Source organism: Cinclus cinclus, chromosome 2, assembly GCF_963662255.1.
Source record: "Cinclus cinclus chromosome 2, bCinCin1.1, whole genome shotgun sequence".
NCBI classification, from domain to species: Eukaryota; Metazoa; Chordata; class Aves; order Passeriformes; family Cinclidae; genus Cinclus; species Cinclus cinclus.
Window position 1 is genome coordinate 109,268,145 of NC_085047.1, and position 25,672 is coordinate 109,293,816.

The 25,672-nt window shown below is 39.3% G+C and overlaps 1 protein-coding gene across 1 annotated transcript in view; it reads left to right on the forward strand.

Moving 5' to 3' along the window:
• Positions 1 to 939: 939 nt before the first annotated feature.
• SYTL5 (synaptotagmin like 5) overlaps positions 940 to 25,672 on the forward strand; it is a 46,211-nt gene continuing 21,478 nt past the window's right edge. The window contains exons 1-6 of the mRNA XM_062515173.1: positions 940 to 1,296; positions 8,782 to 8,997; positions 18,435 to 18,547; positions 19,770 to 19,902; positions 21,778 to 21,897; positions 24,595 to 24,733. Coding sequence (XP_062371157.1) covers positions 1,178 to 1,296; positions 8,782 to 8,997; positions 18,435 to 18,547; positions 19,770 to 19,902; positions 21,778 to 21,897; positions 24,595 to 24,733 — 840 coding nt within the window. The 5' untranslated portion in view covers positions 940 to 1,177. The remainder of the gene's footprint in view (positions 1,297 to 8,781; positions 8,998 to 18,434; positions 18,548 to 19,769; positions 19,903 to 21,777; positions 21,898 to 24,594; positions 24,734 to 25,672) is intronic.

The following is a 25,672-nucleotide window of genomic DNA, read 5'->3' on the forward strand; positions in this document are numbered from 1 at the left end:
TCTGTGAGATTTGTGCTGATGCCCCATGCTCCCCAGTCTGCTGATGTTAGGATCTGGTTGGGTTAAAAGCACTTTCACCAGGCATTTTCCTAGGCAGTTCAAGGAAGAACCTGACCTTCCTAATAATAACAAAGAACAGTTCGCATGTTGGATTTCTTCCTTTTTGCTTACAAGTAACTTGGTCTTATGGTATGAAGAGAAACACCTTTTTAAAGAATTGAAGAACACACTTAATGTTCCAGCATTGGGTTTCTTTTGTTTTGTTTTGTTTTGTTTTGTTTTTTTGAGGGGGTGGGGCGGTGGTTGTGTTATTCTTTCCTACTAAAATAAATGTGGAAAATGAAAGTTTTTGGGGTTTTTATGTGTGTTTTTATTACTTAGCTGTTGTACGTCTAAGGGAGCAATCTAACCAAAAGTAGTTGCTTATGGTTTGTTATTTTCCCAATTTTCAGTGATAAGAAGGTCATAACTGGCACTCCTGGCTTGTATTTCTGCCTTGCCTTGACTTGTGTGCTTCAGTTTTTTATCACCTAGGAAGGTGATTTTTCCATTTTCTTGCTTGATGAAAGTGACCTGATAGTTGGACCTGTATTGCAGAAAGAATGAGATTTTTTTACTCTTTCTTAGGAAAAAACACCAAAATTTTGTGCCATTTGTGTGTAAGTAGCCCCTGAGATAATCTGGTAAATCTGTAGGCCATTCTTCAGTGGCTTCCCAACCATTACTAGATTTAACTTTTGTCAAACCAGACTGTGATGGTAATTTCAAAAATCACCCAGACACGTTTGTTTTGACTTTCAGGTAGTTTAATATAAATATCAACCCAGTGATTTTGTGGCTCCAAACTGCAATTATTCAGGAAGCTGATTCTGCAGCTGCGGTGGAGGCAATCTGGAAGCCTGCAGTGAGCATCAGCCAGGACCAAGGGCATTCAATAACCAGGAAAATGACTGCCTTTCCCAAGGAAGAAACAAAGGAGAAACCTGCATTTCTTGCGTAGCTGGAAGGAAAAGCAATACGATCTTGCCACCCAGTAAATTTTAAAGGAGCGTTTTTCAAAATACCTCTTGACTGTGCAGATCTTGTAACTCTGACACCAGCGTGCCTTTGGACTCGTGCAAATAAATCATTATTGATTGGGCAAAGTGGACATTGATAGAGTGACTGTTGAAGGATCATGACAAAGCACTCGGAGATCATCAATTTGTCATTTTTGTTGGAACATGAAAGGGAAACAATATTGGGAGTATTGAAGAGAGATGAGTACTTGAAAAGAGTTGAAGATAAAAGAATAAGGTAACCTTTTTTGTTATTACTTTGAAATATGTGGTTGGTAGATATTTTTGTGGTGCACAGTGAAGGTACAGTCCATCTCAGCTCAGTGAAGTCACAGGTGGCATTTGCTTATCAGTATTTTGGCAAAAGTGGAAGAGGTACCCTAAGAAAATACTCAAATCAAGTTAATCTGAAATATAATGCTAATTAGAATAACTAATGCTGTAATGTGGTGCTTATGCATACTTCTAGCACCTGTGTATGAACCTATTGGCTTCGTATTTTTTGTCACTAGACCATACTTTGGCTGATAACAGTGGAATGTGGAAAGATCCCAGAAATATAAAAACTATAAAGAATTTGATGGTTAACTGCTTCCTAGGAGACTTTTTAATTTTTCTTTCTCAGTACAACTTGGCAAGGATCTACAATCATGGCTTATAAGCACACTTCAGAGGAACATTTGTTGTCTTTAAAATTCCATTTGGCACAATCTGTTACATACTTTATTGAAGTACTTTGCAAAAGAGAAAGCCCCGTTTTATTTATTTTCAAAGCATTTTCCACTCTGAGAAGATGCTTGCTTGTACCTTATTTTCCTGTTCCACTCTTTCTGAATCTCTCTTGATAATTAATTTTTTTTCTCTTCCTATTAGTTTTCAAAAGCCTTTGTAACCTAGAAAGACCTTTCCATTCATTATGAAAGCAACAGTAAATGTGGGAGCATGTTCTAATAATGAAACTGTTAAGGGTTGTTTTTGCTGTCACTGCCTGTGCTCATGTTCTGGAGTGCAGGTGGCTCTTCTTGTGTTTTTGTTTGATGCACAACTATTTCACCCACATGAGAGAGAAACACAGGAGTCATCAAGTTCTTTTTCTGAGGTCTAGTTTTGATAATACAAATAATCAACCTTCTTAATAAAGATTATGATTTATGTTCTTAACTCGAGGTGTGCATCTTGCACACTTAGAAGTTTTTTTTTAATATTGCTTTGAAGCTGTTAATAGATTACTTGTACAAATAACCTACAGAGTTCTAAATATTGCTTTATGATGCTTTTGATGTCAGTTGAATTACCATCATTTTTTTTCAATTGCTAAGATTATTTGAATAAAATCATCAATTCTTACATCAACTATTTTCTTAGGGTTTAAAATATAATGTTCCTTTCCATTCTTTATGGAGCACAGCTACAAATGCCATGATTTTAGAGGAGATAGAGTAATAATTGCTGCGCTGAGAAAGCAAAGAAGGAACTTCCCAGTTTTGGCCAAGAAAAAGGCTTTGATGGGTTGTTGCTTGAACCTCTCCCTCAGGATCTGGGGAAGAATTTGTGTAAGAATTGTGTAAGAAGTTGTGTAAGAATTTGTGTAAGAATTACACCAGCCCCAGATGTGTATTGACCAGGATAGTTAGCATTCCTGTTTTTTCATCTGACTAAAGTGGCATCTTCTAATCAGTCCAAAGAAACCCGTGGAAACAATTTAGGGTATTAACTTAATTATAATAGAGGAGAAATTGTTAGCATGGATACCACCATGTGGTAGACACAAGCAAGTACCTTAGAAAAGCAGAAGTTTGGGGACTGGGAATGGGAAGTGACTTATGTGCCGAATATACATTTGGACTTGTTTGTAAGCACAAAATTGTTGCAGGATAAGATGTAATACGGTGCATGGTGTGTGTTTCAGTAAAACTGCTTGTAAATATTTAAAGGAGAGAGCTCTTGCGTTAAAACACGTTGGCCATCTGTACCTGGAAGTTGCAAAGTTCCTGTCTGGCAGCTCAGACATTTGTGAGGTGTATTTAACACAGTTTAATACATTTCTATCTTTGAATCAGAGACTTTTCCATCAAGGGTAGTTACTATTGCCAGTACTCTAAGGGTAGAGGTGACTGTTTTGCTGTCCTGTGTTCTTTGAGAACCACGGTCCTGCAGTGCTGAAAGAATTCCTCATGGTGTCTGATTTTCATACACTGGGTGCAATCTGTTTTATTGAGGACCAGCAAGAAACCAGAACGGAATCTGTATTGTGTTTATATATATATGTATGTATTTCTTTATTTGTTTTTCAATATTAGTAATCATTTTTATTTGAGAGGATGAATAAGTTACCCAGAAAAAGAAGTTTCACCTCTGGAAGTTTGTCATCATTATGATATCCAGTATAATTTCAGCTCCCATGCCTCCTTTCCTTTTTTTTCACTGAGCTCTGTTCTGCCATTCCTTATGCCAGATCTTTTTCTTTGCAAATTCATTCTTTGCTTGTTTCCTTGTGTTGCCATTAATGTGTCTCCATACTTGGGAGCCCTTAACAGCTTTTATCACGATGATCTGCTACATTAAAAAAAAGTGAAAACCTGTGCTTATTAAGTACAAAAAATACTTTAGCTACTCATATTTTACAATTCAAGGAGATCTCAATGGAATTTGGCAATAGCCCAGTTCTTTTTGTGAACTCTCAATAATATTTACTGTTACTTTCTGCATACTGTGCCAGAGAGTAAAGGGAATCTGGCTGAATTTGGAGAAAGTACTGAGAATCAGTCTGGAAAGAAAATTGCCTTTCTTCCTCATATTCAAGTATGCTGATGCTAGTTCTTGTACAGAAAAAATCTCTAGTATCTAAGTTAGCAGTTGCACAGAAACAGAACAAGGATGTTTCTATTCATCTGTGCAAAAGCAATTCAATTTTTTTCCTGCCAAACCCTTTAGTTATAATTGGTTAAGGGAGGGAGAGGGTTGCCCTTTTTTATTTTTAATTCAATTTTTTATGACTCTTTGAACTCTGGAAATTTAGAATGGCAAAATAAAATTAGGTATACTTGGATAAAGCTGCTCTACACCTTCAGAGGAAAAAGGGTTTTGAAATGGGGAGAAAGAATTTCCAGGAGAAATTTGAAAATCAAATTCAGGAATAATGTATGCTATTACATTTGACAGTGGTTTGTTTCTTTGTTTGTTTGTTTGTTTGTTTTTTATGGAGAGGAGATGAAATAGAAAAAAATTCAAAATAAAAATCTTTTAAAAATCCTACTGAAATAGGAAAAAAAATCCTAATCAGTCCATTTGGTATTAAAATGAAAATTTACCTAAATTAAAACAAGTAGATAATAGTAACAGAGTTAAAGGAAATTATGGCATTCATTTAAGTGAACGGCTGGGGCAAAGAACGTCTTGTCTCTTGCAGCAGTATAGATATTTTACTTTTGAGGGATAAATATTCTCTAGGGTAAAGCTTACTTTTAATAAAAAATGGATCTGTTAAGGCTTCTCATTGCTTCCTCTTTGCAGTATTACAGGGATTTGAGAATATTTCATCTCTTGAGGCTGCATTTGTGAAAGACCAAGGACCTTTGCCTCACTGCTTTCAGCATCTGTAGGGAAGGACCTGAATTCCTTAGGGATTCCTGAGCCTCTGGTAACTGGACAACTGTGCCAAGAGCTATGAATTCTAGAGTTGGTTTATCTGTTTGTGGGGTTTTTGTTTGTTTTGTTTTGTTTTGTTTCCTGCTGTATTTTACATGGATCTTTTAGGCCACCTTTGGAAAGACTCAGGTTAAGACATTCAGTGTTACCTGGAATACTTGTTACAACAGAATTCTTCTACAGCATGCTTAACATATTTTCTCAGGCAGTAAAGGGATCTTAATATAATTCATAGTTTAGAAAAATGGCTACATATTCTGTTACACTTAGCAGAATCTAATTTATTTTTAATAGCTATCTTTCATCAAACAGCCATTGTAATAGATGGTTTAGAAACTTCAATGAATGATAGAATTCTTTTTCTCCAGGAGCCTATTGAATTGGCTTCTTCTGAGTTTTATTTTCCCTTTCATATTACTGGGAGAAGATTCATAAAGATTAATTCTTGTTTAATATTTGTAATTAAAAATATCTAGCTCCATCTTTAAATGTATTCCTTTAAAATTATGGCGAATGCAAATGTTAGACTGGCACAAGGAAATTGGATGTTTATAACCCAGCTGGTTCCTGCCCTGGGAAATAAATGTAGTTGTAAGTCAGTGCAGCTACAGGCTACACTTGTTATCCCTTTTCCCTTTTAGTGAAAGCAGTGCAGCTCAGCTGTGCTTGTTTAGGGACTGTTATGATGATGGATTTTTTCAGATGACTCACCCACCTCCTCCTAGCTCTTGAGACAGTTCATTTTTTATTTTCTTAAGATATTAATATATTTGTTGCAGTCAATCAGGAGTGCAGCTAAACAAATAATATGGGGAATCTCAAATGGAAGTTCATATCCAGTGTATCTGTCCATGCACTCTTTGCTCGCTTTTTAATTTTTCTTTCTGATCTGTTAAATCGAGTGAAGAAAGTGTAGGTTTATTTATTTTCTCTCAGTTCCCTGGAAGTCATAAAAGGCAATTTATATTCAAAAATAAGAAAACAAACACTTCCCAGAATTTATGCTGTTAGCAGATCAGCTACCACCTGATAAGAATTTCAGATTGTTTTTCAAATAAGCAGTGGGAAATACTGCTGCAATCACCACTACTGAATAGTAGGAATAATGTCTTTTTAATGTCACAAGAGCATTGATAAGCTTTTCATGTTGATCTCTAAGCAATTTTTTTTTTAGAAAAAAAGTTCTGTTTCTTGTTTTGGGCCTATAGACATTTCCTAATTTTAAAATGGAACTATTTAAATCAGATTGTGTGCCTAACAATACTTTTAACTAAGCACAAAAGGGCCTGAAAGTTGCAGTGGGGAGAGAGAAGGCTGGAGTGGAAGGAGTTCAGTGGAGGCTCTGTTTCACCACTAGACACCTGCACACAGAGCACAGGACACAGTGATTATTGCCAAAAAGGTGGCAACTGCCAATAACTGTGTGTCAAGTTCCTGAATTGCAATGGGTCATGATTAATTTATTTTTTTTCAGTAAAAATAAGCCACTAGAAATAAATCTGTTCTGAAAAAGAAAATAAGCTTTTGCTAGTACACAGTATTCTAACCCTTTTGAGATTTGAGGATTAACAATATTCATCTTCTGAGTTACTCTGACACTGGGGTAAGGATCAGGTGCTTGATTTGCAGACAGATACTCAAGTGCCAAAAGAAACTGAAACTGAATTATTTGTGCCTCTTTAGTTCTCTGGTGGGTGATTCACCAAATTTTTGCAAACCTGGATAAAAAGTAAAAATACAATTGTCTCTCAAAGGCTCTCTGTTGAACATTCATTGGTGATTCTGCTGTATAAAAAGTCACAGTTTTGACAGGAGACCATAAAAAAATGAGATAGAGAATGACCAAGTAAAGAATGATCAAGTAAAGAAGTGGTGGTCCAGTTTGGCAATCAAATTGAGATGAGCAGGAGAACACTGTAATTGAGAAAATAAAGGCTAAAGGAAGGTGAGGAAAGGTGGGGTCTGCTGCTGGGTGGAATAGAGGACCTGGTGACCAGGCACGTGGAAAAGACCCCTGTGCACAAAATCTTCTTGGCTTCAGTCCTTACAGGTCAGACAGGTCTTTGGGAACTCCAGCTCCTGAGGTCATTGCAGAAGTCCAGGGCAAGGTGCATTTGAGCCTGGAAAGTGCTGCAATACCTCTCACTGTGCAAAAGCACAATCAATCTTAACAAATTTCCCCAAGGTCAGCTGGTTCTGCAAGCGGCCATGTAGCACAGCACTTTATCTCTGACGACTTCACAATGCTGGAGGGAGTGACAGTAAATCATTAAGCATTTGTGAATGTTGTTTGATGTTTAGTGAGATGTGAGTGATCATAAACTCGGTGGCAATTAGATGTCTTCACAAACACCTAAAAGTGTATTTGTTATTCAAGTGGATAAATGTGGTGTCTCATTTGAAAATGGTGTGGTCAAGAGCATCCTGGTGGTGGGTGCTGGTGGGTTGCCTTTAGTTCTCAGTCCAAAAGAAGCAGATGAATTCTCATTTGATATTTGGGAGCTAGATCCAAGGATGGGGCTGGCAAGAATAGGGGTCATCCCCCTTCTCTGTGCACAGTGGCAGCACCCAGCACCACTGGAGTTTTCACAGCACAAGTCACCTGTCTGCATTTGGAGCTGGCTGACTCACAGAAGGAAATGGATACGTGCCTGGAACCAAAAGCATCTCTGCAGAAGTGGGGAGATAAAAACTGCAATCAATAATCTGCAAGAACAGTTAGCAAAGTACCAAGAAAGCACCTGAAGCCTGGGCAGAGTTTGGAAGGTTTGGGCATTAGAGAAAGGCTGTTTGGATTGGATGTGGGAGAAGGGTCTAAAGCTGGATGAAGCACTCACTTTTGGATAGAGGCCAGCAGAGGAAAGCCCTTGACTGGGATTTGCATTTGCTGCCTGGAGGGATTGGACATGCCCTTTTTCTAAAGCTGTCAGAGGCTGAGCATCCACAGGTCAGGTGGCTGCAGAGCAGCTGCTGCTCATGAGATCCCAGTGGGAAGCAAAATGCTGGCCAGTCTTTTAGCAAGGCATGTATCCACAAATAACCTAACTCTGTCAGAGCTGGCTCCCTGGTGGCCCAAGCAATGCTCCTGCCCTCCTTTACTGGGCTGCAACCTTTTATTGGTTTTATCTTCCGTGTGGTTTTCTTCTGGCACATTTTTACTGATCTTTAGGTGGCAGCAGGTTTTTAAATCCCTCCTTAAGCATCTGTGTGTGTACAGAGACAGTAATTTCAGCAAGCTGGAGTGCTTCATGACTGAGGGACTTTGGGGGCTCCTGGCTGATGATGGGCATGAAAGACAGCATAGGGAAGGGAGGGGTAACAAGAACACAGCAACACCCAGGCATGTAAAACTGAAAGAATTTAGCAGCCACTGAGCTTAATTACATCTCACAGTTGTTTTCTTTTTAAGGACCCAACCCTTTGGCCATTGAAACTGCAGACTTCAAAATTAAGTCTTAAACACTAATATTTTTATTCTGTAGAGTCAGTGGTAGAACTGGCAAGATCTGCAAGTGACACTGTTTAAACTGGCATTTTCCTTTTTTACTTTGATTGTGATATCATAGTATAACAACACTACCTATTTAGATCCTTAAGTTTGGGCTGTTTTAAGGCTTTGAATAACTGGTGCAGAATTTCATATGTACTCCTAACTAACTCTGCACTGGCATATTATTAAATGTACACTAATTGCAGAAAATATTTACTTCTTTTCTTTCTGTGCACTGGATAGTCTCAGCTCTGAGTTGCTGTCCACCTGGGCTCAGCCTTTCTTGAATTATTGATGGGGAACAAGCAAAGATGGCTTATAAGTTGTCCAGAACTACTCAGCTATCTGCAGTTACTTGCACTGATCTACCAGATTTTCCTCTTGACTGCATGTCTGACAGCTGGAGGATAGATTTATTCAGTGTCATCTGTGCGTCAAGAAATACAGCAAATACAACCAAAACATTGCACTTAGTCATGTTTTCTATTTTTAGCACAAAATCTTAATCTGTTATTAAGTTCTTACAGATCACAGAATTGAATCTCCAAATTAAAAGATTTTTTTTTGATTTTTTTTTCCTTCTAGGAAATTGAAAAATGAGCTCCTGGAAGTAAGAAGGAAAGGTGGAAGCCGCCACTCTGACCAGGACAACAGCAGGGTCTGTGTTCGCTGCCAGAAAAGCCTGGGCTTCATCTTTGACAGGGGAGACCTGTGCCAGAGCTGCCAGCTCCGAGTGTGCAGCTCGTGCCGTGTGCTGGGAGCTGATGGGCAGTGGAAGTGCTCGGTGTGTGCCAAGATTGCGTAAGTTGGGCAGTTTTTATAACCACCTGTGCAGGTTACAGCCCTGACAGGGATCCTGTGCTGGTGCTACCGTTGTACATCCCCTTGGCACAAAAGAACATGAACAGAGATTACACAAGGGGAGATGTTTATCTGGGGCTTTTATTTCCTGCACTCTTTTCCCAATTCCAAGCCAGTTTCAACTAGCTTGTTTCTCAAAGACTTGGAAGAATTTTTCACTTGATTAGTTTGGTAATATGGGACTTTTTAGCTTGACTTAGTAAGATAACCATGAAGGAAAGGAGAAATGTGTTGGGCAACAAAACTCAGTTATGTGTCCTGATGTAAGGACTGGAAGATGTAAGAAAGAGACACCAAAAAAAAAGGAATTGGAAAGTTTTTTTCCTAAGCAGACCTTTAAACTAATGAGCTCAGGGAAGGCTTTCTGTAAATTGTTTCAGGAAGTGAACCCAAATCGCTAGTTCTGACTAGCCAAGACTTTGGCTACCTAGACAGTTAGTAAAAAATTAACACAGCAGGGCAAGGAGTTTAGGGTCTGTGTCTTCTAACTTTAGCTTTAGAAGGTTGCATCAATTTTTAAGTAGATGCTTTAACCTCCTCTGCATCCAGTGGGGCACAGCCAAAGGACGGTGTCTCACCTCTTAAGATAAAACATGTTTAAGTGTTTGATTTGTAATATGATTTTCAATTGGCAGGGGCCTGGCTGAGCTCTTTGTATTTTGCCTCAGGCAGTTCCTGAGATAATGTCAGTGCTGTGCCTTTCACAAGTGATGGGTGCAGGTGAGGTGACAGCATGGAGAAGGGCAAGCACAATGCTACTCTTCAAAAATGAGGAAAAGAACAAGGGATTTGTTTACCCCGCCACACTACCTCTGATTTCTCCAAAAACACTGAAACAAATGGTAACTGTGTCATTTGAAAGCCGAGACAAGGTGACAGGATGATGAGTAAGAGCTGGCTCAAGAACAAATTATGTCAAAACCAATTTAATTTCCACCTTTGATAGGTGATAGAGGAGGATCTGTTGCTGTCTTATAACTTGGCTGAAGTTAACCTTCTGATACTCTCTCTTGTTCCTTTCTAATAGGCTGAAAAATTAGGGTAGCTGTTCCCTGGAATAAAGTCTCCCAGTGTGATTGCAGCCCTGCCTGGAAAATTGTAAAGCTGTGTTCTCAGCATGGTTATGGACATTTCATTGTCAAAAAAACCCAAGAAAACATAGCCCAAAAACCCCAAACAAACAAACAACAAAAAAAAAACCCTAAAAAGTACCACACACAAACCCAAAAAATACTTTCTAAAAAACCCAGTGATATGGAGCAGAATAAATTCTGGCTTATTACTGTTAAATATTTTAGTTAAGGAGCATGATGCAGCAGATGAATTTGCCAGTTACACCTGCAGGAGACATAAAACTGAGAGGTGCTCCAGGCATGCTGAAGCACAGAATTGGGTTTCAAAGTGATACTTAGAATTTAGAGAAGTTGTTTGAAGGTAAAGCAAGTGATGGTTCCCTATGGGCATGTGGAAGTACTACATTTGGGAAAAAATGCAGCTGCAGAAACATAAAATGAGGATAAAAACAGCTTCTGCAGCTGTTCCTTAGGAAAGGATCTGGGTATTGCACTGGATAGAAACTGAACATGAATCAACAGAATTTGCCACTGCAGAAAAACTGAGCATCACACAATGATGTACAAGCCAAATTATGGCCTGTAAAATACATTATTAAGTCCTATTTTATGTGGAGTACCCGCCCATTTCCGTGTATCAAAATTCATACTGGCCACCTGGAGAATGTTCAGCAGAAAATAATGAAACTTAGCACACAGGATGTCCACAGCAATAGAAGGAATCACAGGTGTTCAGCCTAGGCAAGTGAAGACTGAAAATACCTGAGTTTTAAATCTACAGAAAGTAGATTTAATCTACAGATAAAAATCTTACAGGCTGTTCTATGACCCCTCTTTAGGTAAGAAAAGTAATGTGATACAGTGGAATGATGTTATTTAGATGGTATGGACATATTGACATAACTTGGAAGGGTTGCAGAATGTTGTTTTACAACAGGTTGGATAAACCTCTTTTGGGATGATAACATCAATAAAGATGGTCCTGTTCTAGGGATGAGAGATGAGTGAGGCAACTTCTCAAATGTGACCTCTGCTTCTCCTGACTGTGCTGCAATTCTGTGTGCCAAGCAGTGGTTTTAGCAATCACCTTGGCAGTTAATTCTGGATGAAGTTTGCCTTCAGGTTGTTACAAACCACTGTGTAATTTGCTTGTAAAGTGCTAAACTTTGCAAGTGCTAACGTTCTGCCCCACTGAGTGTCTTTATTAAATTGAAAGCTCTCTCCTTTCTTTTTTTGTTCACATGCAGTGTTTCTGCAAGACTTGATGACAGTCAATTATGTGTAAAATGTCTTTTACATTGCTGGGAGTACACAGAGAGATTATCTTCTGTGTGGGCAATGTGGAGATGGAAGTTTGGGAAAAGCATTTCAGTTACATCATTGTGCATAGTTCTCATTTAAATTATTTCAGTTCTGCTTTTCTGAGAGTGAGAAATGCAAGAGGAATCAGGATTTTTAGGCTTTTTAAATTACAGTTGGTGGAGGAACTGATGAAGTTAATAGAGCCTTTGACAAGGTGAAAAGGCGGAAGGCAAAGAAAAGAAAATAATCCAGTGATAAGAAACACTTGTTCTTTACAAGCGGCAAACAAAAGGCAAGAAGAGTGGAAAAAATCTCTTAGTTCTGTAGCGCTGACCTGCATACAGTGTTTGTGTCTGTCATGTTTTACCATGCTTTCTAAAGAGTATTGGAAAACTTTTGTATTTGTCCCTCTCATTTGTTCCTCTTTCAGCAGCCTTGATTATGTTGATGTCTGTACAGACTCTAACTCCTGCTGAGCTGTTCCATTAGCAGCGCCAGGTTAAACTGTTGTGTTGTGTATGTCTGCTGTCATACAGACTGTGAGACCCTTAAAAGTCAGGGAGAAGTGTTTATGGCCTTTGTGAACCCTTAACAGTTTTGGTGCTGTACTAGTTCATGGCTGTGCTCCCCAAATTGTGCTCAGTAGTGTCTAAGTGCTATTTAAAGGTGATGGTTATAGCAGTAGTTTGTACAAGCCCTCTTCCATAGCCATGAATTACACCTGCAGGAATATGTCCAGAAGTTTTTCAGAACTGTTGAAAAACCTAATTAGTACATTTGTGGTCAGAAAAGAAGGTCTGGTACTGGGTGGGGAGTGTTCATTCAAAGAGACATCTACTGCACAAATTACTGCAGAAACACCTTGAATTACACAGATCATCCAAAGTGGTTGCAAAAACAAATCACTAGTTGTGTCAATAAAAAGAAAGTGGGTAATATCAGCCAGTAACTGCCTGCTGCTTCATTTAATACATTTTGACATTTCTTTCCTTATGAATTTTTTGACTCCTGCTCATCTGGTCCTAACGCTGGAGTTTGGGATACTTTCAGTGCAGTGAAAGGGCATTTTGTCAAATGGCCTGGGATCAAATGTTGTCATTGTTTTAAGAATTATGGTGGATTTATGTCTAGCTACAAAAAAAAAAAAAAAAAAAAAAAAAAAAAAAAAGGTGGCAAACAACAAACTGCAGGCATGCTCACTTTGATTGGAAGATCAGTAATTTCAAGATGCTAATTTTATAAGTATGTGGTAAAGCATGATATTTTTATCTGAAAAAATAAAAAGCCCCAAGCACAACATAGTAATATGATGGTGGCTGTGTAGGGGTGAGATCATTCAATAATACAGTCTCTTTGTTCATCTGCCAATCAGAAGATCATCTGGCAACAAGAGAATCTGACTTCCATGAAACAATATTTAGAGAATTTCATCTGCCGTTTCTCCAGAGACAGACTTGCCTTGAAAAACAGCTTATAGTGATGGGGAAGCTCGTTACAATACATTAATTGCATTCTGAAAAGCTTTCAAAAAAAGAGATTTAGTGAATTTGAGGAAAGACATTTGAATGTGAATAGTGAGAGAGGATCATCAGTATTTTTAAGTCTAACAAACAGATTTATATGTAAGTTGTCTCACAGTTTACACTTACTGTCAAAGCATATCTTCCTTGAATGTCCATAAAGAGAAAATGACTCAGTTGGATTTTGCCCCTCATGGCTGTTATTACCAGGTAAAAATAAAGTCTCAGGACAAAGCATTTACAGGTCAAGAAGGATTAAAGCTACATCTTCAGCCAAACTCTTGGTTCTTAGCTAAGGTCAGAGAACAAGACAGTCCTTATCCATGTGATTGTGTTTGACTGTCATGTTTTGCACTATTTAATGAGGTAAATTGAGCCTGTATGTAGTGATGTACTTGAAAGAGGAATCTTCCTGCTCTATTCCATGCATACAAGGAACTGAGGTCATCAGGAGCTTTTAAACAAGAAAAAAAGAGGAAAAAACTTTCCATTAAAGTCTTTTTTTTCCCCCTGCATCTTCTTAAATTATGATCAGTTTTTGTTGTAAATTTGGAAGACAGAATGGTCAGTAGATTGAAGGTAACAAAGTTCTTCCAGCTGTCTTCTGAAAGGCATATTTCACACCTTGATGCTGTCTTTATTTCTTATTGCAAGTGGGTCTTGGTATCTGAGAGCACTGCCTTGATATATCAAATGCCTAGAGAGCCCAGGTTATCACAGTAGAACAAGCAGTAATGGAAAATTTATCTTAATCTCTGAAATGACTATGCTGTCTTAACATGTCATGAGAATTCATTGGTATCTCTTAGTAACCTTTATTCCCATTAGGAGCCTAAAAATAGAGGCATTTCCAATGTTTTAGTATGCAAATGCTTTTCAAATTTCTTATAGTTTTATTTTAGTAACTTCTAGGCAAGTTTGCCTTCTTTTCACAGGGTCAAAAATTCTGTTTAATAGCCGAACAGCATAATAAAACTTACAGTGGGATTAATTTATGTTGTAGAAAATACTCTGAGGAATCGAATGCATACAAACATGAGGGTATGTGAGAGTATATGATAAAGGCTTTGTTATGTTCAAACACAGGCTGAATTTTATCCAGCCTTTGGTTTTGCCTTTGTTCCCACATTTTCTTCCTGAGAAGGAAGTAAAATAACTTGAGGAACAGGGGATGGAAAGGAAGGTAGGCTGAATCTCTTGCTTCTGCTGTGGATGTGAGTTAGGATGATCAAATGGAGATGAAACACTTTTACCAGTGGGGGGCTTTGCCCTAAAGAAATAATTGAAAGTAACAATTGGGAATTTCCATCTGAAATGGGTTTTTTTATTATTAACTGGGACATTTAACCATGAAGTGCTTTTCAAAAATGAGAATGGAAAATCTGAGTTTTTGACAGGGGCAAGCTGTAGGTTATGTTGGTTTTAAACTGAGCAGCATGCCATTAATTTGTTTAGTAGGAGATCACAGAGAACCATAACCTGCTCCCCCTCGCATGTTGATATGAGGAGGTGGATCAGTAATTAACATAGAGGGACTTCAGCAGATACCTAAAGTATTTGGTACTCAACTGCTTAAATGTTAATTTTCCTTGCTGTTCTGAGGATAGGAAAGTGCAATCATGCAAAATCATGCATGTTATTGCAATTATTACAATTTTAACACTGTTTTCCTTATTTTTAAAACTACTGACTTCAGCATCTGTTAAACACTTTGGAAGGCCACTCTAAATCCTGATTTTGGTAGAAACTAAACACATTATTTACATCATGAGCTACATCTGACTGAGAAAGTAAAGAAAATGCATGCACATACCATGATCTGCAGTCAGATCATGGACCTGAGGCCCATTTTACAAACAACAAAGCCAAACCTGCATGCGTTGATTCAATGTGCTGTTGAGTAAAGTCCTTGTTCCTTTTCACCCGAAACAGATCTTCAGAAAGAAAGGGTTCATTTAAATCCTGTATCTGACATAGTGCTTCTTTATTCTATCTCAGTAGGAGAGAGATTCCCCTTGTCATAATTGCATGAGAATAACATTATTATTATAAGACTGTTTAGGTCTTGCTCTTCAATTTTCTGATTCAGAATGTCAAATGCAATTACTAAATTCAAACTTCAAGTCAGAGACTTAGGCAATCATTTGATCTGAAGAAATTTCTATGTATGTGTAGAACAAAAATTCTTTTAATAGGGACCCCTGACATGTATGAGTGATAAAGATAACACGAACACTAGTCTTTGTGTATGCTGAATTGTTCAGCATACAAGAAAAATACATCTAATACAAGAAATTCAATGATGCAAGGCTTGGGGGTTTTCCTTTCAGTGCCTGTTGCTCTTTCCCTTTCACTGTGGATAAACAGAGCTGGCTAGAGAGGTGAAGCACCTGACTCAAGCAAGGCAATTCTCCCTCTCTTTGCCATGTTTTGTGCCTCAGTTGAGGGAGTTGTCTGTGTTTTACCTCAGACCTTGTTCTTCTGGTGAAGTCAGAGCAGAATGGGTGTGAGCCTCTTCAGAGTGTCCCTGTCAAGGAGCTGGCACCTCATGGAAAAGGTGGATCTTAATGACATCAGAACAATGAAGAAGGTGGCCAGTTCAGTTTGCTGTCATTACCTGAATGGGCACATGGTTCAGTTCTGTCAGTGCAGTGACCATCACACTCCTTTGCCTGATCAGCCCTGAAAAAGGGATTTGCACCCTCCTCTTCCCTTGGGGTCCAGTTTGTGTTTGCCAGCAATGTCCCAGAATATTCTTGGCTAAGCAAGAGGGCACAAACTGTGTAATTTGGGGATGTTTGGTAGTGGCAGGTTGCAGATAGCAGAGAGAGATTACTAAGAGAAATAGATTGCTTATTTATCTTTGCCAGAAGATAAAGGGATCAACTGCTGTTGCCCAAATAAAGTAATCTATCCCTTCCCTGCAAAGCTTATGTTTTTAGGAAGATGGGTATTGGGTCAGTAGTTACACAGGGATGGCAAGAGGAAGGGAAAGTCTTTCTGCACAGTTCCTCTTCTTCACTCCTAGCCTGGTGCCAGCCTTTCCCATTTTGTAGACTGCTTTACTACCAGAGAGAGAAGCAGGAGAGGTTGTTCAGATGGAGTGGGGACACAGAGAGGGAGACTGATGATAAGGTCCCATACCACAGTGGAATGGGATCCCTCTTCCAGGGATGGGTACTGGGGCAGACCTGCCTCCACCAGCAGCACCACTGCTGATTCTTCCTTGCACAGTCCTTGACCCACTTCCTTCCCAGTCTCCTTCCACAGCTGCCCCATCCTTCCCTTGTCTGCAGCTCCTTTGGTCTCTCCAGCCCCCATGACTCTCCCTGAGCTCTTGGTTCTGCTAGTGCAGGGTCAAATCTCCACATCAGAACATAAACTACTGGACAGTAAAACAAGCAGACACTCTGGTCTCATCCATCCTTCCACCCAGGCTGAAAGCCCCTGGATTCCTGCAATGCAGGAGGCACCAGAGAGGTTTTCTCTCCCTCATCACTGTTTACATCTGGCCAGAAAATGTAGGGAATGGGTCTCCAGGGGCTCTGAAGCAAACTGCTGCCCCTCCATGAACCACAGCAACCCAGGGGGGTGTCACTACCAGGGCTCTGCGTGAAAATAATTATTGGAAGGTTTGGTTGTAAAAGCCTGGAGCTTTGTGTGCAGCAGCCTCCAATTCTGCTGAAACCCTGGGTGAAGGTCACAGATCCTTTCGGTTGTCAGAGCTTGGAGAAGGGTGAAGATGCTTCTCTGGATAAGGATGTGGGCAGTGTTCTGTCTGACCTTGATCCAGTTAAGTATTTCTGGTAAGATATCAGGGATGGGTGAAAACTCCATCCAAAGGGAAAGCAGCACTTGTGGAGTTTTATGGTGAAACTTTGTAGTAACTGAGGAAGAAAATGAACGAACTATATAGATCATACTGCAATGTGATCTATCACCCACATTGCAATGGAATTTGATGGTTGGTGTAGTGAAAGGTCTGGAAGGTTTATGATATAAAACGTTAAGCATGTCATAAGTCTTGGTATAAAATAATTGCACAGAGAAGTGTGTGCTGTAAGGGAATTGTGAAAATGTGCATTCAGAGAAAAAATATTTTTCACAACAGCCAAGCCAGTTATAGTTTCTAATGAAATTAATCCTTTTCAGTGTTTGGAACCAACAGAAGTAATTTAAAAATTCTTAATTGGAGCATAAAGATTTTATTTAACGTCTTTCATAGTAACTGACTGGTTGTGATGATGAATTATGGAGGGCTTTTTCACTAGAAGTCTGCAACCACAAGATAAGGCAATAATCTATTTCTGTGCTTGTGGACATGTATTTGGGATTTTGATTTTTCTAATATTCTTTATTTTTGGCGAGTCATGAAAGATGCATGATTCATTAACAGGTTAGGACAAACTGATAATATTAGGTCCTTTCACCAGTGTCAGGATGTTATTCTGTAATTTTTAGTAATTTCTCAAGTAAGACTCCATTCAGGCATGACTCAGAAATAATTTAATAGTGAACATATTGATCAGTGCTCTAAATCCTTCAGTTGTAATTTTCATGCCCAAGAGACTGGATGATTTCTTCTCCGGCAGAGATTTGAAAATAAGTTTTCTTATTGAACAGTAAGCAGGAACATGTCTGGAGCTAAATCACTTTTTAATGTTTTGGGGTTATTAGTTTGTTTATTTGCTTTTTATTAGAGTATTCATGCTTAGTAGCTTTTTGCCATCAATTGTGTGTGGTGAGGCAATAGAAATGGTGATGCTGTGCCATAATGAAACTAATTCAGGATAAGGCTAACAACCAGCATAAAAATACACCTAGCAAAAAACCCAACAATGTCAGTACTGGTTTTCTTAACTGTTAGTGTAGGTAAAAGAATTTGAAGCCAGAAAAAGCAGCATTATCCAGAACAGCAGCTCAGACAAATTTTCATTGCTCTCATCTGCTGACACACAGCTAATTTATAGCAGCACTGCCTTGTGAAGAAACTGCCTATGGTGTCAGCATATAAAACTGGAAATGAAAAATATATATGGACGTGCAGCAACCTGTCTGTAACCACGTAGGGTCCATGAACTGCTGACACATCTGACAGGAGCTTTGGTGGGCAACTTTCCCCTCAATCCACTGCTGCTGTTTCAATGTCATTTTGGAGATATTGAAAACTGTAACACTGAGTAGTTCACAAAAGACTAGGATGACAGAACCTTCTGTGTTTTTTACAGAAAGCTTGTAAATGCGGTTGAAACACTTTTTTGCCAAGTAAATTTCCATCTAGTAAGAATTCCTTTCCATTCACAAAGGTGATATTATTCAGCTAAGTGTCCTATTATTCCAAGCTCTACAATCTCTTTATGCTTTATTTTGAACTGTGCACATGTTGAGAACTTGTGAGCATGGCAGTTGACTGATGAACTGCAGTAGCTTTAGTTGGCCAAGTTTGTTAATGTGTCTGGCTTTTTTCATTTTCCTTGTACAGAGAGCTACGGATAGTGACAGGAGAATGGTTTTTTGAAGAGAGAGCAAAGCGTTTCAAACAGTCAAATCTTGGAACTGATGTTGTCAGACAGTCAATCCTTCACAAATTCCCAGGTAGGGACCTCGACAGGGAGATTTGCTTGTGCTTTATATGTTCAAAACCTTGTTTCTTGAGTGTTTGACTTGTATTTTATTCCTGACTGAAGTATAATCAGTATTTAAATCTTAATTTTTTTATTTGTACCTATACAGTGATCTCTGAATAATTAATGTAATTCAGGAAAGGTAATATATGAAAAAGTATCTCTGTGGAGATAGGGAGCTGCTGAAAAACTCACTGTCCAAATAGGTGGACAGTGTTATTCATCTGCAAAGCCCAGCAGCAGAGACTCTGAAAACTTGTTCTCAGTTCCTACCAGGAAGTGTGGCTGTATGGAGAGATCTCAGCCTGATCATTTTTTTGCCTTTGGCTCTAGCAGTGTGTAAAAATCACTCAAATTTTATTTTTCCACTCTGAAGAAGAAAGTTAAATGTGAGCTCCTGTGCTGTCTGCTGGAGCATGGGCTATATCCAAGCTACTTGGGATTCAGATTTTCCTTTCGCCCAGGTATCTCAAACAAGCTGCACCTGCACTTTTATGTACAGTAAAGAGTCTTGTCTGCCTTGGCCAAGCACAGCCCAGTGTGTGTGAGCTGCTCTGGTACCTTGCAGGGTACCACAGGACCACTAGTGTCAAAAACAGGAGTTTTCCCTGAATGCTGATAGTTTGCACTCACTTTTTTATAGATGTAGCATTTATGCCCAGTTTTATCCCTAGCTTGTAAGGAGAGGGACTGGTTTACTGCCACTGGAAAAAATACATGGTGCAAACCTGCTCCTTGGAAAATACAGACCTTGCCAAAATCACTGTGCTTCAGAAGCTGTAAAACTGGCAAGTTCATAAGTTCTCAATATTATGTCAGTGGTCAGATAGCGTATTTAATGATTATCAACTTGATAGATATATTGAAAAGTGTATTTAAGCCATTTTTCCCATTTTTCCTTCTAGCAGAACAAACATGTTAATTATGAAGTCATTCTTTCATTCAACTCAGAAGATACTGTACATTTCAAAATTAAATTTCAAGTCCTTCAGTTATTAAATATTGCCTCTGATAAACTTGGAAGCATAGTTCAAGACAAGAGCTGATAATGAGGAATATCTCAAAATAAAGTTTTATTTTATTGCAAAGATCCCCCAAGGCTTTTTCATTATCTGTTTTTGTAGGTTGTTTGACATATGCTGTGTTTTTTGTGCGGAAGTTCACTTCTTATTTTCTTTCTCCCTCCACTGCAGACACAGTTTCCAATGCAGATGATGAAAGAACATTCAAAGATCAACCCCAAGAGAATGAAGAAAAAAAGCCAGATGTACCAGTCTGCTCCACAAATGGGCACAAATCTGTCTTTAGCAGACCCAGAAAGATTGGGTAAATCCTTGGTTTTGTTGTTGGTGGTTTTTGTTTTGGTTTCTGGGTTGTTGTTGTTTTGGGGGTTTTTTTGAAAACTGATAAATCTAAAAACAGCTGTGTAAGGTTGGATAGATTTTCTTTGAGTTTTTCCAGTCTTCCACATCAGCCTCAAACTTTCCAGGATTAGAAATAGCCTTCATTTAAAGGCATTCTTTCTGTAATTAGATTGCTGTTTCCTAGGAAATGCAGCAGTAATTATCCTTCAGCTATAAAAGTAGCAGGAAAAAATGTCAATTTTACTTTTGGATTTTTCTTGTTTCTACTCAGAAGTAACAGAGTGTCCTTAAAGGCAGGCTTGCCTGAGAAGCAAAGGCAAAAACCAGTATTTGTAGGACCTGGGGTTTTTTAATGTATACTGGTCAGTTTAGCTCACAAGACAAGTTTTCCTTTGAGCTTCCAGCTGTGCAAGTACAACCTAAGAGTGAGTGTGTGTGAGAATGAATAAACAGAGCTGCTGCTGCTGCTCATCTTGCAGGGTTTAACCCCAGTTTGGCCGTGCCCTTTGAGGGGCACTCACTCTCAGGGGACACAGGCAGATGCATTGACCATGTGGTTGCACAGGTGGTGTCTGGACCCAGCTTGAGGCTATTGGGTGCATGGGAAGAAAACCTGGATGGAAGTTCATGACATGGCTGGAAAACTTTGTTTCTCTTGGAAGGAAGAACACATTTTTATCAGAGATCCTAAAGACAGGGCAGGTGGATGGTTTCCACAGCTTTTTTACTTCTGTGAGAGATGAGAATGGAATTGCTTGCTCCAGCAACTGCAGAAATTAACACCAGTGATTTATCTCACTTTAATATAGGGGAAAGAGCATCAGAACACCTCTGGCCTCCCAAATTACAGCGAAGAAAGAACCAGCATAGAGAATCCTCTATAATAGATCTAGATTTTGCTCTGACTCATGCCAAGGGGTAGCTATAGTAAGAGGGGGCAATAAAGTTTACTTCTCTAATCCTCCTTCCATTTGAATCTTTTAAGGAAACAAAATAGTCGTATTTCCTTACAAGGAACAATTTTTAAAATAATTTTTATTTATTTTAGTGGTGCTTTTTCTGTTTGTGGACAGAAATGTTTTCTGCCAATGTGGTGACGTTCCCTATAACAGAAATTTAATGTTAAAGAATTTGGCTTGCTTTTCCTAGTATATTTGGTGGCTCCTTTTAGAAATATTTCATTTTTGTTCCTCTTCCTTGCTTGCTTCTCCCATCCTCACATTTCACATTCATGTATCTCGTGAGTGGATTTGTTTTGCCAAGGCTCTTTTGGGGCCAGCTGCTACTGACAGTGCAATGGGATAACTTACCAGTCTATTGTGGTTTGTGAGGTCATGAGCAATACTATTACTTTGCAAAATTTCATTTTGTTCGTTTCTGTCCCATTAGGCCATGCTTTGCAGGGTAAGGGAGTGATGCTGTGTTTTTAGAAATGACATATTTGGGACATTTGATGCATATAATTGTAGAAATATCTAAAAAGAGAATATATAAAACATAATTTTCTAGAGGAAAATACACACGCTTAGTCAAAAATACTTTGCTAACTATAAACTCCTCCCTCCCAAAAAAAAAAAAAAAGAAAAAAAAAAAGATTGGTTTTCACAAAAGACATTTCTGGTTGTAAGCCCAAACAGAAGGAATGTTATAGAGTTTTGATGTCTTAAAATGCAGTCTGTAGTAAATACAGTGTTTTTCCCCCCAGGAACCAGTTTCATAACCAGATTTGGTGTTCTGTTGACCTTCATATCCAGAGTTGTCCATAGGTTGGACAGATGAAATTAATGGACTGTGCACGTCACAACTTTGAAAATCTTTCGTTCCCTGTTTTCAACAGGAGGGTTATCAGGGCAGTTACCAAAGGAGAAATTACATATGGAAAAGATGAAGGTGAAAGGAACAGAGGCTCAGAGGCTGAAAGTCTGCGTGGTGGCAAATCAGCTCCATGCTCTGAGAGGTGAGAGGAGTCTGGGACAGCTCCTGGGGGAGTGTGCCAGTGCCCTGGGCTGCTCTGTCTCTTTGGATGCTCAGCACTAATGCTGCCTGAGAAACAGAGCTTAAAAACACCAAAAAACACCCAACAAGCCAAAAAATTATCACCACTCATCTTATTATACTTTACTTGTGTTCAGCTGGTGACCAATGGTATGTTGGTTTTGTTTTCTGGCTTTTATTTGATGAGTTGTGTTCATGTTACAGAACTGAAGCTCTTTGTTTTTCTTTGCTAATGAAATGTTAATTGATTATAATTTACATTTTCTTCTTCAAAGGCTGTTTGACCTTCTCTTTTCATGATTATTGTCCCAGTTATTTTATCTGGGCTTAAGAAATCTGCGCTAGTGCCTCTGATGGCATTATAAAATTCCAAAAGCAACATTCCTGTCACGTCCTGCCTTCAAAACGAAGCCAAAAAGCAGCTCACTTTTCCCTTGTTCACTGGGATTTCATGCACTGATACAGACCCTCATCCTTTGCTCAGGTGCCCACACCTAGAAATGTTACAATTTGGATTGAAAAAATAGTAACAATTTGCTTTAAGTTCTAATAGAAATTTCCTGTCTTCAAACTAGTGTTTCTGGGAGACTCCAAAGAGATATGCAGGAACAAAGGATAACAGGTAAAAGGAGCACCATGGAGTTTAGTATGCACATAGAGAAACCTATTTGTTCAAGCAAGAACTTGCTTTTCTTTGTTACCTACATTTCAAATCCCAGTTTCTAGATGTTCAGCAATATGCTTAAAGCTGATGGTGCCAATCTTCCTGACACTTGATAATTTGATTCTTTTTCCCCACGGGTGCTGCAGCACCTATTAGTCAATCCAGCTTTCAAACTAGTTGTTTTCTTTAATCCATCCAGTTCACTTTTTTTTTTTTCACTAAGCTTATTAGGCCTTCCCTATCTCACCAGACTCATACCTGACTTCTATGAGACCAGAAGCAGAAGTTTTACTGGTTTTCTGCATTTTCATTGAATAGAAATGACTGAAGGATCTGAGACACAAAACCTCAGGAATCTGGTGTCTGTGCTGCTTAATACTGAGGTTATGCAATATTAGTAGCTTTCTCTGAGAGTTTACCAGGATAAGGACAAAGGGATGCTCGTGAGAGGTCTGTGCAACTCTTTTGGTGTGCCAAACTACAAGGAAGCTATCATGCAGTTTACCATAAATGAAACAAAATAACTTTGTTTGGGTGGTAGAATTCAGGAACTGATAAACTCTCTGTACAGAATTAGGAGTGAAGTAGTCTATAAAGATAGCTTTTATGTTTGATTGCCTTGCTCCACTTTCACATAAATCATAATTTTCTAGCTGTTTCCCAGAGACAGAGTGCAAGAGTTGTTAAATTAGGGGTATTGAGTCATTATGACGACTTCTTCTCTACTTGTCATCTCATTCTCACACCATGAAATTGGTGTCCTGTGCCAAAGTCCACAGTAACATTGTCAAAATTGGTAGCATTTCACCTACCAGCAGGGAAACCACGTGAGAATTCGTATTATTTTTAAACCTTTCTGTTTAAGAGAAAGTGTATTGAGATGGGAACAGGGGAACCCAGGCCATGAATTCACCTCTCCTACTGGTTTATTTCTACTCCAGTAAAAATGTTTACCGCTGAACGCTGTACATGTTTTTGCTGCTGAATAAACTGGGAGGCTGCATCAGGTCAGGATACTTCTAGGAGAAATAGTGTAGGAATTTCAGGCTCATTTACACAGGTGCTCCACCCCACTGCACTCAGGTCTTGTCTACCACAAGGAGAAGCCTGGCACAGTCACAACACCATTTTTCTGTTGTCTACTTAACAGGTGTAAAATGTGTCAAATCTCTCTCTAATAGCAGACTGAAATAAGAACTAGGGACACATTTTAAAATAATTTTGTTGTTTAAAAAGTGCAACAGATTACCCTTTCTAACCCTCAGTGTTCACATGGGTTTACCAGTATTTTCTAACAGAAAATGTTCCATGGAAAAATTTTCACCTGTTTTGATGTTAGACAGCAAGCGGGGTCTGCTAGTCACAGATTATTTTTTGGTCACTTTTATTAGCATGAAACCTCCAAGAAGACCTGTCCAACCTTCCTAAATTTCTACACTGGTTGAAAGAACCAACCGGTTTGGGTCTAGAGTCATAACTGCAACATAAACAGGACAGTGAACAAGTTGGTTCTTTTCTGGAGACAGATGGATAGATAGATGGGGACAGATACACAAGGAGTTTAGCTTCTGAAGATAGTGCTGGCATTAAATTGGCTGTAGAAGTGTGCAGAAGTGTCATGTTACTGTAGTTTCCCTTTACACCAACGGAACAGCCTGGCAGGAATGGTTTCATGAGTGGTCCCTCCTGCTGGATGCGAACGCAGTGCGGATTGAAAAGGGACAAACACGGCTTCTGCAGCCTGGACACGAGCTGCCCATGGAGCCATCTGCACCTCTGCTAGGAGCACTGACAACCCTCGTATGACTTGTATGTGCAAAGCAATCGTAATTCACCTTTGCCCGTGTTTTCTTCTTTCCAGGTGATCCCCCGGCCCATCAGGGCTCTGTTATTCTCACAAATTTAGCGCAGCACTTTTCTTGCAGCGGTTTGCTAAATGAGCTGCCTTGGTTTGCTCAGAGCAATAACCCTTCCCTCCTCCTGTCTCCACTGCAGAGGCAGCACGCTTTCCCTGGGCAGCAGCGGTGCAGGGGCTGCTGCAGGACATGCAAGGGGCAGAGGCAGTGCTCCCAAGGCTTCCCTGCCACGCTCTCCGGCGCTCAGCACACGCAGCATGACCGCGGGCTGCAGCGGGGTAAGGGCTGCTGCAAGGACTGCTGGCATCAAACACAGCCACTGGGCTGGTGTCTGCCCTGGGTGATGGCTTTGTGCCACAGCAAGGACAACCTGAAAGAGAAAATCTGGTTTCTCCCTCCGTTCTGCTGGGGCCTGCGGAGATCTCTGCTGGAGCACAGCTTGTCACGCTCTTATCAGTGATGGGGGTTTTGGTTTGGCAGGCGTTCCTCTTCTGTCTAAAAATTGCTGTGGACATCCAGCATTAGATAATGAGTTACAGATCCTGGACTGGGAGGCACAAGGGATGGGAATAAGCATTTTTTGGCACTTTAGAGCCTTGAGTAAGTGCTGTGAAGTAAGGACATGACTTTCAAGCATGCACAGTCCAGCTTTCTCCCACTGATTCCTAAGGGGAACTTTGCAAGTCCAGCACTTGCAGACAATCAGGCCAAACTGATTTTAGTTTTTTCTGGATTTGGACACTGGGCTCTGCATAAATTATTCCATAGCACAAAATGTGTGATAAACACATTAACAGAACAATTCCTCTCACATGCTGTTAGTCATCCTGGGAGGTATTTACCATTGACGTTTGGAAAAAAAGTAGATGAGTGTTCAGATCAGAGCTCTATAGAGTGCATTAATTTTCTTTCTAACTTCCAGATATTTGGTCTAATACACTGTCTTTCCTAATAAAAAAAAATAAGTTAGTGTATATGAAGAGCAGTTTTGGGAGCTGTAAATAAATGAATAGTTTTTTTATTATTTATATTCTTCTTGGCACATAGACTGACTTGTTTTCAAATGCATTAGATTTTTTTGAAAAATCCATTTAATTTAGATGGATTAATGTTATTAGCTTTTCTTTTACAGGCAGGTAAGAGGTCATAATGATATCAAGGATATTGGCTTTATTTAAGGGGTTGTACTGGCATAATTTAATTAGTTTAAGTGCATT